The following is a 15048-nucleotide window of genomic DNA, read 5'->3' on the forward strand; positions in this document are numbered from 1 at the left end:
CAAAAGCAGGGATCTGGGCGGGCAGCTGACATCCGGCAATGTCATATGTCCGCCCCCTACACGTGCGTCTCGGCCGCATTACCATACGTACGCCCAGCGTTTTCATGGGAACGCCCATGAAACGCGGGGCGTATGCATATGTTAATGAGGCCAAACAGCCCTTCACGCCCCTCTCCTCCCCCTGTTCGTAGTGTAAACAATTCATGCGGAATTTGGACGTATGTCCCTTTCGCACATGCGCAGATATGCCTCTGCACATGCGCAGACACAAAACATCGTCAGAAAGAACGCACACGGACATATCCGCACCAACCAGAATAAGGGCCTCAGTTTGAAGATTGCGTAAGACACCTGTCCCTAGAAGCTACTGCATCCATGGGTATAACTAGTGGCTGTTAGAGTCGAGTTGCACACACGCCATTTTAGTATAGTATGGCCGCCATTTTGGTTCGCAGAGTTGCGCAAATAAAGTATAAATACCCGAGTCTGTGTAACAAAGTGGATCATAAGCGCAGCCATACTAATACACATAAATTCATAATACCATACTTACACCAAATAAAATATAGTTAATTAAAGGTTTAGAGCACTACACATAGTTTAATCAGCAATACACACTATGTCTGTATAATGTTTAGTATCGTTATGTTCCGTTTCTTATGCGCAGCACTGCGGTCGTTGCGAAAACTTCGCAACTCATATGGTCCGACAATTACGGACATAATCCATATTTCAAGGACTATTTCTGCTAAACTGTGTGAGACAAAGGAATCCAGTTATAATTGGTTCTTGTTACTGTTTACGACCCCCGACGACGATGCCAACACACAAGGGACACCAAAGTACACTCCCCCTGCACCAATCCAAACCAGGTGTAATACTTTGCCCCAATCACTGAGGACTGGACATTCGAACACTGGACCAATAGGAATGGCCTTTTGACCTCATAAAGATAGCGAACCCTGGGCTGGCTCGGTCACTTTGGCACTGCTGTTATCCCCTCACCATTGACCCGGGCTATAGTTCTATTTTAATATAGCGAGCTCCGACCGGACTGCACTGCGCTATTCCATGACGGTAACATTTGTATTCCTGTTCTGTGTAATGTGGCTGATTATAGTTGTATCTGTTTCTGTTCCTTTGTTAGTGTTTTAAAGTATACTTATTATTGTTAGATAATTGTATTACGTGTTATCCTGTATTTTCTTCTTTCTGTAATCCCCTTTTGTCCGCTAGGGACTAAATACACTATTTTGGAGAATCTATCTCCTCACTTGTTATATCGTGGTTGTCACAACATTCAGTTATTGTATTGTTTCTTACCTGGTTTGTGGCTTCTCCTGTCTGTTCAGCCTGCTCCATGCTGCAAGGAAGTTTTGTGTGGCCTGAGCTTTGCTAATTACAGCACCTGGAGGAGTCCTTGCTGCTGACATCTCTGTATAGCTGAACTGTGCTGTGAGATCTGAGCTCAGCTAATTAGTTACACCTGGGTAACTCTCTCCTGCAGGAGAGTTCAGTGTAAACTGAGCATGCTCAGCCCATTGATTAGTTCACCTGTGGGTTCCCTGTGCTTCCTATAAAGGGCAGCCTCTGGGAGACAGAAGCTGCCAGAGTATAGGTTCACACCAGCTCCAGCGTCCTTGTGCTTAGTATATTACCAGTTTCCTGATTACCATATTTGACCCCGGCTTGTTTCCTGACTATTCTCCTGCCTGATCCTCGTGTACCGTACCCAGTGTTTACCAGTGTATCATTCCGGCTATCTCCTGACTATTCTCCTGCCTGCTCCCTGTGTACTACATCCGTGACATCCAGTGTATAACCTTGGCTAGTTCTGTTACCATTCTCCTGCCCGCTCCCTGTGTGCTGCATTCCTTGGTACTGTATCTACTCACCTGTTACTGACCCGGCTTGACGACCACGCTCCATATTCCACAAGCTACCACCACTCATACGGGGAACCTGACCAGGGGGCCGCGACCGACGTGTCGGGTGCCGCAGAAGCCCATATCCCGCTTGGAGGGGTCACTGGCAGAAAACCCCCGGCACGGTTAGACTCCGCGCCCCTGTGTCAGGTCTAGCCAATCCCCGAGTGGTAGTGCACCCCAAGTTTGTGACAGAATACTCTGGCCCAACTGGAATATGGATGCTGTTAGTGGCATGTCTCATAAAGAACTCCTGGAACACCTGCTGGTCCGGGTTGACAAGCAAGGACAGCACCAAGCTCTGATTATGCAAAGCTTGCAAACTCTGCAGCAGCAATTGGACCTCGTTCCACCCTCTCCAACACCAGTGATTTCTGATCCGGAGTTCATTAGGGTGCCTCGCCTGCTAATACAGCAGTTACAGGAGCTGCTGTCTAACGTCCTCACCCTTGTCACCAAACTGCTCGGCGAGTCTACTGTGGGCTTGGTGCCTGCAAGACCCTCAGATTCCACTCCGGGTACCCCATTGGCAAATACATCTGTGCCCTTAAAGGACAAGTACGTGAGTCGGCCTCGTCCCCAGTTGTCAGGTGAGGAACGCCAGCGACGCAGGTCCTTAAATTTATGTTTTTATTGTGGAGACCAGGACCATTTGATTGGGGATTGCTCCCTCCGAGAGGCCAGGAATAAGGTTATTGCTGCTGTGCCCACTCAGGAAGAGTTTCATGGCTATCACTGGGGTCCAAGAACTAAAATCTTTTTACCTAAAAGCAGTAAATTTTCGGTCAAGCCGCAAGAAGCGAACCCGAGTGTCAAGTTCCGAGAGGGGAGTCCGGGTGTCCAACCCCAAGAGGGGGACCCATCAGTCCAACCCCAGAAGGGAGTCCTGTCCATTCAGCCCCAGGAGGGAGTTCATGGTCACAAGCCCCAGGAGGGGAGTCCGAGTATTAAACCCAAAGATGGGGTTCTGTCCAGCCAGCCCCAGAAGGGGGTTCTGTTAGTCCAGCCAAGGAGGGGCTTCCGAGTATTGTGCTCCAGGAGGAGCTTCCTAGTGTCCTGCCCAAGGAAGGGCTTCCTAGTGTCTTGCCCGAAGAGGGGCATCAAAGTGTTTCACCCCAAGTGGACTCTCACAGTGTCGAGTTCCGAGAGGGGTCTCAGAATGGCGAGCCCCAAGAAGGGGTACAGAGTCTTTTTCCTCAGAAGGGGTCTCGGAGGGTAATTTCCCAGGGTTTTCAAATTCTCAAGCCGCAGAACGGGGTTCAGAGTGTCGTGCACCAGGAGGGGTCTCAGACTGTCAGATTACAAGCAGGGTCTCAGAGTACCACACCCCAAACAGGGTCTCTGAGCATTGCGCCCCAGGAGGGTTTCCCGAGCACTGCACCCCAAGAGGGGTCTCTGAAAGTGGTACCCCAAAAAGGGCCTCTGAGTACACTACCCCAAGAGGAATCTCCGAGAGTTGCACCCCAAAAGGATCCTCTGGTAGCCACACCCCAGGAAGGGTCTCTGAGTGTGGCTTCCCAGGTTAGGCCACTGAGCACTTTGCCTCAAGAAGGGGCTCTATATTTCCCCCCAGAAGGGGGTTCCGAGTCAATCGCCCCAGAAGGGGGTTCCGAGTCAATCGCCCCAGAAGGGGGTTCCGAGTCTGTCGCCCCAGAAGGGGGTTCCGAGTCTGTCGCCCCAGAAGGGGGTTCCGAGTCCGTCACCCCAGAAGGGGGTTCCAAGTCCGTCACCCCAGAAGGGGGTTCCGAGTCTGTCACCCCAGGTGGGGGTTCCGAGCCCGTCACCCCAGGTGGGGGTTCCGAGTCATTTACCACAGGTGGGGGTTCCGAGTCACTCACCCCAGGTGGGGGTTCCAGGTCTGTCACTCCTGGTGGAGATCCATCTGCCCTTGCCTCCGGGCATGAGGACCCATCTGCCCTTGCCTCCGGGCATAAGGACCCATCTGCCCTTGCCTCCGGGCATGAGGACTTGTGTGTCGTGGCCTCCGGGCCAGTCTCTGTGGCCTCCGGGAAAATCTCCTTGGCCTCCGAGCCAGTCCCCGTGGCCTCCCGGCCTGCCTCTGTGGTCTCCAGGTCCACTTCCATGGCCTCCGGGCCTGTCTCCATGGCCTCCGGGCCTGTCTCCGCGGCCTCCGGGCCAGTCTCCACAGCCTCCGGGCCAGTCTCCGCGGCCTCCGGGCCAGTCTCCGCGGCCTCCGTGCCAGTCTCCGCGGCCTCCGGGCCAGTCTACGCGGCCTCCGGGCCTACCTCCGTGGCCTCCGGGCCTACCTCCATGGTCTCCAGGTGTGCATCCGTTGCCTCCGGGCCTGTCTCCATTACCTCTGCGGTCTCCAGGTCTGCTTCCATGACCCCTGGGTCTAAACATGTCAGCCAAGAAAAAATTTCTAGAGTACCGATGTCTACTGTACTGGACATCCATAAGGCGTCAGCAGTGCCTCAAGTTCAAGAGACATCCATTGTGTCTAAGGTCCCACCAGGGTTGGCTAGTACACAAAAGCCAGCTGAAGAGTCTTCTGAAGATATTTGTTTTGATGGGAACCTTGCCCATTACCAGGCTTTAGCGGATCACTACTTAGATGCCATGAATCATGATCCATCTTCCAGAGTCAATTTGGCAAATATTGTAAAATTTATGATCTTATCCTTCCGGGGAGAAGCACTAAAATGGGTCAGTCCACTTGTTGAAGCCAATGATCCTCGACTGCAAGATCTGATATCATTCTCCAGGGCTGTGATCGAGAAATTTGAATCTAAGACTCCTTCATCCTCCTTGGCTAAAAGTCTGCCTATGCCTCTTCAAAACCATGGGTCATCTAGACGGCATACCGAGAGTACTAGAGCTTCTGCAAAAAATTTTTTGCCAAGATCTGAATCGAAGAACTCAATAGTTAGGGGCATCCGTGTCGGCTCTTTAGCACTTCATGGTCTCAAAGAATCATCCGCTAAAAAATCTTTGATTTGCACCCCAGAACTAGACTCCAACTCAGATTATGATTCTGAACACGATGCTGCTCCTTTTTTGGGTGGTCTAGTGTTGGCCAGAGCCCATTTTGAAGAGCCAGAGGTGTCACCAGCCTTGAAGGGATCTAAGTGTTCTTCTAAGAAAAAGAAGAAGCACCGCAGGCGACCTTGAAAGTATCCATGTGGGGTGTTCGGAGCCCACCCCTAGAGGGGAGGGTAATGTCACAACATTCAGTTATTGTATTGTTTCTTACCTGGTTTGTGGCTTCTCCTGTCTGTTCAGCCTGCTCCATGCTGCAAGGAAGTTTTGTGTGGCCTGAGCTTTGCTAATTACAGCACCTGGAGGAGTCCTTGCTGCTGACAAGTTCTGTATAGCTGAACTGTGCTGTGAGATCTGAGCTCAGCTAATTAGTTACACCTGGGTAACTCTCTCCTGCAGGAGAGTTCAGTGTAAACTGAGCATGCTCAGCCCATTGATTAGTTCACCTGTGGGTTCCCTGTGCTTCCTATAAAGGGCAGCCTCTGGGAGACAGAAGCTGCCAGAGTATAGGTTCACACCAGCTCCAGCGTCCTTGTGCTTAGTATATTACCAGTTTCCTGATTACCATATTTGACCCCGGCTTGTTTCCTGACTATTCTCCTGCCTGATCCTCGTGTACCGTACCCAGTGTTTACCAGTGTATCATTCCGGCTATCTCCTGACTATTCTCCTGCCTGCTCCCTGTGTACTACATCCGTGACATCCAGTGTATGACCTTGGCTAGTTCTGTTACCATTCTCCTGCCCGCTCCCTGTGTGCTGCATTCCTTGGTACTGTATCTACTCACCTGTTACTGACCCGGCTTGACGACCACGCTCCATATTCCACAAGCTACCACCACTCATACGGGGAACCTGACCAGGGGGCCGCGACCGACGTGTCGGGTGCCGCAGAAGCCCATATCCCGCTTGGAGGGGTCACTGGCAGAAAACCCCCGGCACGGTTAGACTCCGCGCCCCTGTGTCAGGTCTAGCCAATCCCCGAGTGGTAGTGCACCCCAAGTTTGTGACAGTGGTCTAGTCTATTATTCGCATCTAGCGATAACGTATATCACGGACATTGTCCTTAAAAGGTATTCGCAGATTAGAGACTAAGTACTGCGAAGGGATTTCCCATTACTGTTATTGATTCAGCGTGTACAATACACGGAAACGGTACGCTACGCTGCGCTACGTTTTGTTCGCACGTAGCTAGGAATAAAGGGTACACAAGTTACGGAATAAGTATGTAAACTGCGCATCCTCCGACCTTTTCATACCCCCATTATCCACGTCGGCGTGTAGTTGATTTTATATAGTGTGGTGAGCGCAGCGAGCCCGATGCGTGGCGAGCGGACGCGGAGATACATGTGAAGTAATGCGCGTCCCCTCGCGGGGCTCACTGCGCTTGCCACGCTTCGGGCTCGGTGGCTCGCTGCGCTCGCCACACTATATAAAGTCAACTCCACGCCGACGTGGATAGTGGGGGTATGAAAAGGTCGGAGGACGCATACCGCCGCCCCTCGCGGGCTCGCCACGCTTCGGGTTGGCGTTGATAGTGGCGGTGGTGTGGGGGTGCATTTAACATTGTAAGCACCTATTAAGGTGCTTATACAATTAAAAATCATATACTGTAGGGGGACCATTTAACATTGAAAAAACCCATTAGGGTGTTATACAATTTAAAATCGCATTGCATTGCATTGTATGCCATATACAATGGTATACAATTTTAAATTGAATACAATGCCATATGACTGAATATCGTGGGCGCCGTGCTAGGAAACAAGTACTTTATTTTCCTCTACGCCTTTACACTAGGACATAGGGGAAGTTGATTTCTGGTGACCCCCTCTACCATCAAAAGAGAAGAAGACTCTTGAGGAGGCACTGCCAAGAGAAGAGATATTCAGAGAATCAAGCAGTGTCGGTACCATGTGACCCTATCATCCATACCACATACAAGTGAACTGATGTTATGCATTTACCAGTATTATTCACATTGCCACCACTGTAATTCATATGGTCCAAAAGTGACATACAGTATACTGTATTGATCATATACATTTGTAAGACCTCCAAAATAGGTGATTGCATTATATATTTGTACCAATGTGAAGTTATTGTATGTTCCAGCAAAATGTGCTGTCTCATGTAAAGTATCTGTGTTATAACATCCTCCTGCTTCTTTATTGACAAATAAATACTACTGTATATAACGAATCTAAAAGATATAAATGGTTATATAGTAAGGTCCTTGTGCAGACTTGGATATTAGGTGCATTTGCTCCATCAATACTTTCAGGAAAAAATATATATATTATGATACAAGCACTGGTAAAATGATAAACAGGAGATATGTTTGTCCTAGGTTTCTGAGCTACAGTTTGTATTTTAAAACCCCAGGAACACGTTTGTGGTTGCTCTGCTGAGAGCTTTTAGGTTTTCTTAAAGCTGGATAAGTATTCCTGGTTTGTGGATATAAAAGAGAAGGGAGAACTCCATTCCCGAGGCCCATTTCAGTCTGAGAACATGCTAATTAGCACTTGCATCTGTAAGAGGCTGAAAGAAGCTTATCTAGAGTCTCACTACCCCAGTAAACAGGCAAAAGGGCTGGTATGAGACACTGTGATTTACTGACTGTTAAGCCCCGTACACACGGGGGAGATATATTGCTCAGCCATATATTGCTAGCAATATATGGCTGAGCTATATATTGCTCAGTTTCTCCTTTTCATCAGCGACCAGAGATGGTCGCTGATGAAAGGGAAACAATGCTGGGGGAGCAGCAGAGGTAATCAGCTGGTCGTAGAAGCAAGCTCCTGCGACCAGCGATCATAAGGGGGCTAAAAACAGGAGCGCGCACCCGGCGATTTATCGCTGGTGCGCACTCCAATCACGGGCAATATGGTCGCCAGCGACCATATTTCCAGTGATTTCAGCCCCTATCGCCCCCGTGTGTACACAGCTTTTTGTGTTTGTGGTAGGGTTATTAGGTCCTACTACCCTGAGAGGGAATCTATTATGTTTAGTTAGTGCCAAGATGGACAAGGACTTATTTTTATGTTTTGTGTTATGTATTGCACTCCAAATCTAGCCACGGCTAGACTGCACGAAAAGTCTGGACTGGTGTGCTGTTTTCCTAGATGCTGTGTTTGGAGGTGGCCATCTACCCCAAGAGTGGGCACCCCTACCTTGATCTCCTTACAATTGGTGGAAGTGAATGTGAGCAACACATGTAACAGCGATAGGAAAAGTTTTTAAATTTAGACACCAATCTGTTTTTTGGACATCAACTCATATACTGTGAAAACCATGGTGGTGATGTCAGCAGATTTCAAATCAAACCTACTCCTAAAGATAGCATAGAAGATATTGTAAGGGCCTTGCTACAGTCTACATTAGTTAGGCAGGAAACCCGCAAGATTTAGATAAAAGCCACCAGGGCTCAACAGGAAGCCAAAAGAAGGTAGTAAGGGGTAAATTTACTAAAAGTTTTAAAAATGAAGAAAGGTGCAGTTACCCGCAGCAAACAGTCATATTATTTCTGTCATTTCTCTATTGCATCTTAAACTGGACGATATATTGATGCACCATCAGCCAGTGTGTACCATCGATATATTTGTGAACGGCGTCATTCACTTATATATCGCGTTGGCTGTGCAACACAGAAAATACCTGGTACATCGTTCTCTGTGTATGGTGACCTGCCGAACACCCATACAGATGCGCTGGGAGCCACCAGTGATTGACAGCTCAGTGGGCGAGGGCATGCAAACGGATCAGGATGTGTATGGAGAATGTGCTGCCTGACCCTTCTGTATATATATCTGCAGATCAATTGATACGCAGATATATCTACTAGTGTGTACCCAGCTTTAGAAAGTGATAGACACAATCTGATTGGTTGCTATAGGCAACATCCTCTGTTTTCATACACTGAGCTTTGGAAAGTGATAAAGGGGAGAGAAATAAAGTAACCAACAGTCAAATCCTAACTGGCACGTTACATGATGTGTAGGAAAAATGACAGTTGGGTGCTAATAAGGTGATATTGTATTGCTCTTCACTTTATCACACTCCATGACTTAGTACATGTACTCAATAAGTGCTAAACTCTTCAGTGCCACATGCTTTTTAATCATCAGCGTTCCTCACTGAAATTTTATATATTCTGATTAAAATGTAACAAGCATTTGCCCTAGAGGTTTTCTTGTGTCAGCACACAGACCTTTTCACAAAATCATGAGAATGATTAGAGCAGCAGCAGCTGGAAGAACAGCTGTCTTAATTCATTCATTTGACCTGATTAAAGGTGCGTACACACGGGGCAATATGATCGCTGGCTATATATTGCTCAGCAACCATAGTGGTCAGTGTCCCGTTTTCATCAGCGACCAGAGATGGTCGCTGATCAAAATGTCACACAGCCGGGAGAAGAGGCAGATTAAGCGACCATTAGGGGGCTGAAAACAGGAGCGCGCACCCGGCGATTTATCGCTGGTGCACACTCCAATCACTGGCAATATGGTAGCTCAGCGACCATATTGCCAGTGATAAGTGTACCATGTGTACACAGCTTAACTCTCCTCGGTTCACCATACTATGTCAGTGCTATAGTAATAAATATGTGTATTTAACATTTTACACCAATATTTAATAACAACACAATAGAATACTTAAAACCCTTTTAGGGAGTGTGGACTGGTAGAACACCAGGGTCTCCTGTGCACTGGTCTGATGCTCCCTCACACTTGGTGAGTTTCTGCATCCATGGTGCATTATGTGATCAGGGATCCTGAGTGTTCTTCCCCTGTTGCCACTTGGAGATTCTTATGTAGTAAAAGATTTGAATCAGTTAAGGACTTTGCCATCCAGTCCACAGAAATTCTTCAGGTGCTCAATTAGGATCCCATGTCGGTGGAGCTGCCCTCATGCAATCAGGGTCTAAATTAGGCATTTTGAGAAGTGGTCTAATGACAATCGCTTCCTCTAGTGGTTCAGGAAAAATGCCTGTCTGCAAAGAGCAATGAGCTATCTTTCCAAATACAAGTATACAGTATTTTATGCACAAAACGCATTGATGGTTTACACGAGAATCTCAGAATACATACTGCACACTGGAGGAGAATGGAGGCAGCAAACTCATTAAGTAGGGCAAATGAGGGCGCGTCGGACACAGTGCACGGGAGACTCATGTGTTCCTCCAGTCCACAACACTCCCTAAAAGGGCTTTAAACATTCTATTGTGTTGTTATTACATATTAGTGTTAAATTGTAATTATATTTTATTCATATATTTATTATTTAAAGTGTTCTATTACTCTTTTCAATTATATAGGTAATGTATATATTAAAGGAGCTGCTCACTATATACAAGTGCGGATATATTTGCATTTAATTCATAGTGCTATAGTACTTGTTAAGCCGCCTGTTTTTATATCTTGAAGCACTGAAGGAGACTACTGGTGTTTGGCCCTTTGCATTGCTATATGCTTTATAATCCTTTTACAGGATTGTTTGGTGGGAGATGACAACAAAGCATACTCTTGCAATGAAGAACGCAGTGTGGTTTATAGACCTGTTACAGAAACTGTAGGGCATAGAGAATGCTACTCTTCCAAAAATGCAGACGAAGTAGAAGACTGGCAAGATCAGCTTGGCAGCGAATTTAAAGAACAAAGGTAATGGTTTAGATGCCACATGCAAGACAAAGCTGCTTGGTCAAAACCATAATGTAACATTTCAAAGCATTTTAGGCTTGCCAACTACAGTTAGGTCAATATATATTTGGACACTGACACAGTTTTTATAGTTTTGGCTCTGTGTGGTACCACAATGGGTTTGAAGCAATGGAGATGCAACTGAAGTACAGACTTTAAGCTAATTCAAGGGGTTTCAAAATCATATTATATGAAACGATTAGGAATTACAACCATTTTTGAATTCTGGATTGCATGGACATCACCTAATGCTGTATTTCATCCTATGTTATGCTTTGTCAGGCCGTTGCTGCAGTTGTTTAGAGTTGTTAGTTAGTGCATCTTTCTGCCTTCAGTTTTGTACTCAGCAAGCGAAATGCATGCTCGATCAAGTTGAGATCAGGTGATTAACTCAGCCATACCAGAAATCCTGGGCTGCTTTTGCAACATCTTTTGGGTCACCGTCCATCTAAATTGTGAAGTATTGTCCAATCAACTTAATTTTCTAGAATCTCAAAACACTTCTGTCCCATAATCAATAAACACTAGTAACTCAGTGCCATGGAAGGAATGACCATGCCCTCACACTGCCTCCGCTGTATTTTATATAAGATATTGCATGCATTGGATCATGAGCCATTCCAAAGCCATGTACACAAGGTTAGATATTGGTTAATGGACAATTTTGACTAAGCAATTTTGACTAGATGTACAAGAGATTTTGGCTAGATGCACTGGAGATTTTGACTAAACTATTTAATCTAATTAATGATAGTCTTTGATCTAGTAAAGGACCTATCCATGGTAGGAAATACTGACTTAGTGGGGCAGTGACTGGGGAGACAATAGTATGGAAATACTGCCTGGAAGAAGGGAAATTACATTCCTAAAATTTCAGCAGAAACAGGATGCTATACTGCAAAAGTGAGGATCCAGATTAAACGTGGAAAAAGAAGTCCTCTAAAGTCAATATCTGATGTTTGTATGAATTACACTATATTTACTTAATTTTTTATTCATGTCCAATACCATACACATATGTTGAAAACCTTTAGAAGGTAAAGAAAAAGACCCAAAAGGTAAGCATTGTCCCCTTTTTGTTCATCTGTTTATTCGTTTATGTATTCATTCTTTCATTTAATTCTTATTTTCCATACAAGTGTATAAGAAATCAAGATTGTGTCTTTTTTAGAAACAGCGCACTTTTAAATCTAATCTCTTAGTTGCACAAGTACTGAACGTGTTGATAAGACAGTGCAGCCAACAGAAGTTTTAATATAACTGGAGTGTTATTCTTGACTCACCCTTGTATATTATATTGTGTCCGGCTCCAAATATATATGGACCTAACTGTGGGGGTTATTCTAGTTCATTCTTTCTGACAAAATCCTTCTTAGATGGACAAAACCATGTGCACTGCGGGTGGGGCAGATGTAACTTGTGCAGAGAGAATTAGATTTGGGTGGGGTTTTTCTTCAAAGTGAGATCTACAGTATATTGCAGTGTAAAATAAAGCAGTCAGTATTTTCCCTGCACAGAAACAAAATAACTCACCCAAATCTAATTCTCTCTGCACATGTTACATCTGCCCCCCTGCAGTGCACATGGTTTTGTCCATCTAAGAAGGATTTTGTCAGAAAGAATGAACTAGAATAAACCCCCGTATGTGATGCCATTTGGCTGTGATGGTAGTAAGCAACATAACTACAATATGGGCATTCTCAAGTATACCCCATTCATTTGGATGCCTTTGCACCTGTTTATTACTTGCAAAGAGGGTAACCAATGAGGGACCCACAACATGTTTTCAAAAAGGTTACTAAGCCTTGTAAAATAATAAAGTGTAGAGTGAGAAACTACAAACCAACCAGCTCTTTACTGTCATTTTTCAAACACAGCCTGTAACATGACAGTTAGGAGCAGATTGGCTGCTACTTTATTTCTCTCCACTTTATCACTTTTCAAGGCTTAGTACAAATGTCCCTTCTTATTTCCACTCAACACATGTTGCTAATGTCTTTGATATTGCATCCCTCCTAGCATGACCGATTCCAGGAGGGACAAAATAATCTGTTCATGAGCTGGGTTGCAGCACAGTCCGGGACTGTGGTGTCTGCAGAGTTTGGGGTGGCAGGAAACTACTATTTCCTCACCGATTAAAATGGGTGGACACTTTAAAATATCTAGGGGGGTGAGTGACTAATAGTTCTCAGCAGTATGCTCCCTTAAATATAACACCTCTGGTTACATTTCTACGCTCTAGGATGGCTATGGGGAAAACTACCTTTGAACATAACCGTTAGAATTAATTTAATCAAAATGTTTTTTCAACCAAAACGCCTATAATATGTTCTCCAGAAATTGCCAGTATATATTCCTCAATGTTTTTTTAGACAGATTAACAGCCTTCTATCTTCTTTAATCTGAGCTAGTAAACAAACACATTTGAGTCTTGCTACTTTAACCAGACCAAGATCGACAGGTAGCCTTGCTCTCCCCACCTTCAATGCTATTATTGTGTGGTACAATTAGCACTATTTCCTTATCATTTCAATTGCTATATGGCTGCAGATTGCAGGTGCCCCTCAAGTTGCTCCATTTTTTCTGCAATGGGTAATGATGACTACACTGGATAAATTCGTGATGGAGCCCGTAGTATGTGTGGTAGTGTGTTGGCTGGTTATAGAAGATCATGGGACATAACCACACATCAGAGAATGCTCCACATTCACTGTGCCAGACCGTAAAAACACAATCTCAAAGCAGCGATATGTAACTATTATAGCACCTAATGGCATAAGAACAGTAATTACTTTGAAATGTATCCTTTTAATATTTTTTAGAATATTAAACCTTGTAATGGTGTATGTAGTATTTTGAAATCATTACATTATTCCCTAGGTATCAGGTCAGCAATATAGCATAAAGTAACAAGTTTCTGCTTCAGCATTATACTTACATGTAATTTTACTTTTATTGACCAATCTCCAAGTATTGGATTATCACTTAGCTGGAAGCTATTGGATACAACTCCTAACTCAGCTTTCTCCTCCAACCACTGCTCAATTAAGTTTCCATGTGGATCCTTGAAAACAAATGTTTTAACAAAGTTAGAAGGATAGTAGTTTATATAATAACTATCATATACCCCTTTCCCACTGCAGCTCTTAAACGTTAAATTGCCGTTTTTTTAGCCTTTTAAAACGGGTAGAGCTGCAGTGTGAAAGCTCCAGGGTAAAAAAGTGTCTTATTCTACCAGAGGCCAAGACAAGGGCGTCTTAGTATGAGCTGGTTTTCCAAGGGAATCTGTTCAATTTAGGGGCAGTCAGACCCTAACAGTAATATACAAGGAAAAAAGGAAAACTAAGCGCTTCTTTCACTACAATAAATAACACACAATGGCTTGATTAATATAAATGTTTATATATAAAAAATACACAATTACAATTAAACATAAGGTAATTAAAATGGCTAACTGACTGCTCACTCCTGGATTAATATTGCATATCCATAGCTCAATAGGTAAGCATAAAAGTGGGTGCGTTTTTAACAAATTATTGGGGTGATGGGTCACTGTCCACAATTCAAAGGAATGGGGAAGGTGTCACAGATCCTCTCTGGTGATGCGGCTTCCAGATGAGTGCCGCTGGAGGTGTCTGTGGATGGATCTGAATGTGGAGACCCAATTAGCCCAAGGTCATATCTGGTGGTGCGGTACCCCTGGGACCACTGGAGGAATCACAAGGGGACAGCAAAGTGAAAATTTTATCCTTGCTTGTGGTGGATGGTGGTAGAAATTCCACCTATTGGTGGTAAGCCCAGGGTCATCCAGTTGGTGGTGGGAAAGTCAGGGGTCACTGGTAAATACTGTGGTAGGTCTCCGCACTTGGAGAGGTGACCGAGGGTTGCCCAATTGGTAAAATGCAGTCTTTCAGTCAGGAATTAAGTCCAGGAGTGGGGAAACACTGACGCGTTTCACTACTGGCTGTAGCTTTATTAAAGGTGATAGTTGGTGTGGGGAGCTGGTGGAGTATATATACCCCTGCTAATGAGCACTGAATTGGAGCCTGTGCAATCAGTCAGAATTGCCATCACATTAATAAAAATAAACAAAAATAAATGGTTTGGAGACAGACATATAATTATCAATAGGAATATATAATTGGTTTATTATTTTTATAAACACATTCAATCGGATCACTTCCTGGTCACGATCACATGACTGGTCCGGATAGTGTCCTAGATTTTTTCACTTTATTTGCTATTTAGCAAAGGTAATGCCCAGATCTATATATATGTGTCAGGGTGCATACAATCAGGTTTACTTTTAGAGTGTGTTAAAACTTCTACGTGGGGAGTATATCACATTTAATACCATTAGGCATATGCGTTCCACCGACATAGTGCTGGGACTTCCGGTTACTGAGGGTCAGCAGTGATATC

At 45.0% G+C, this 15048-nt stretch overlaps 1 protein-coding gene across 3 annotated transcripts in view; it reads right to left on the reverse strand.

The window, feature by feature from the left end:
• The window catches only part of LOC146064098 (CD109 antigen-like), a 216304-nt gene that overhangs the window by 179756 nt on the left and 21500 nt on the right, over positions 1-15048 (reverse strand). For all 3 annotated transcript variants that reach the window (XM_083177197.1, XM_083177198.1, XM_083177196.1), the window contains one exon: positions 13565-13690. In XM_083177197.1, the coding sequence (XP_083033323.1) occupies positions 13565-13690 (126 nt within the window). The remainder of the gene's footprint in view (positions 1-13564; positions 13691-15048) is intronic.

The sequence above is a fragment of the Crinia signifera genome, chromosome 3 (genome assembly GCF_055691185.1).
Source record: "Crinia signifera chromosome 3, ASM5569118v1, whole genome shotgun sequence".
Taxonomy (NCBI): domain Eukaryota; kingdom Metazoa; phylum Chordata; class Amphibia; order Anura; family Myobatrachidae; genus Crinia; species Crinia signifera.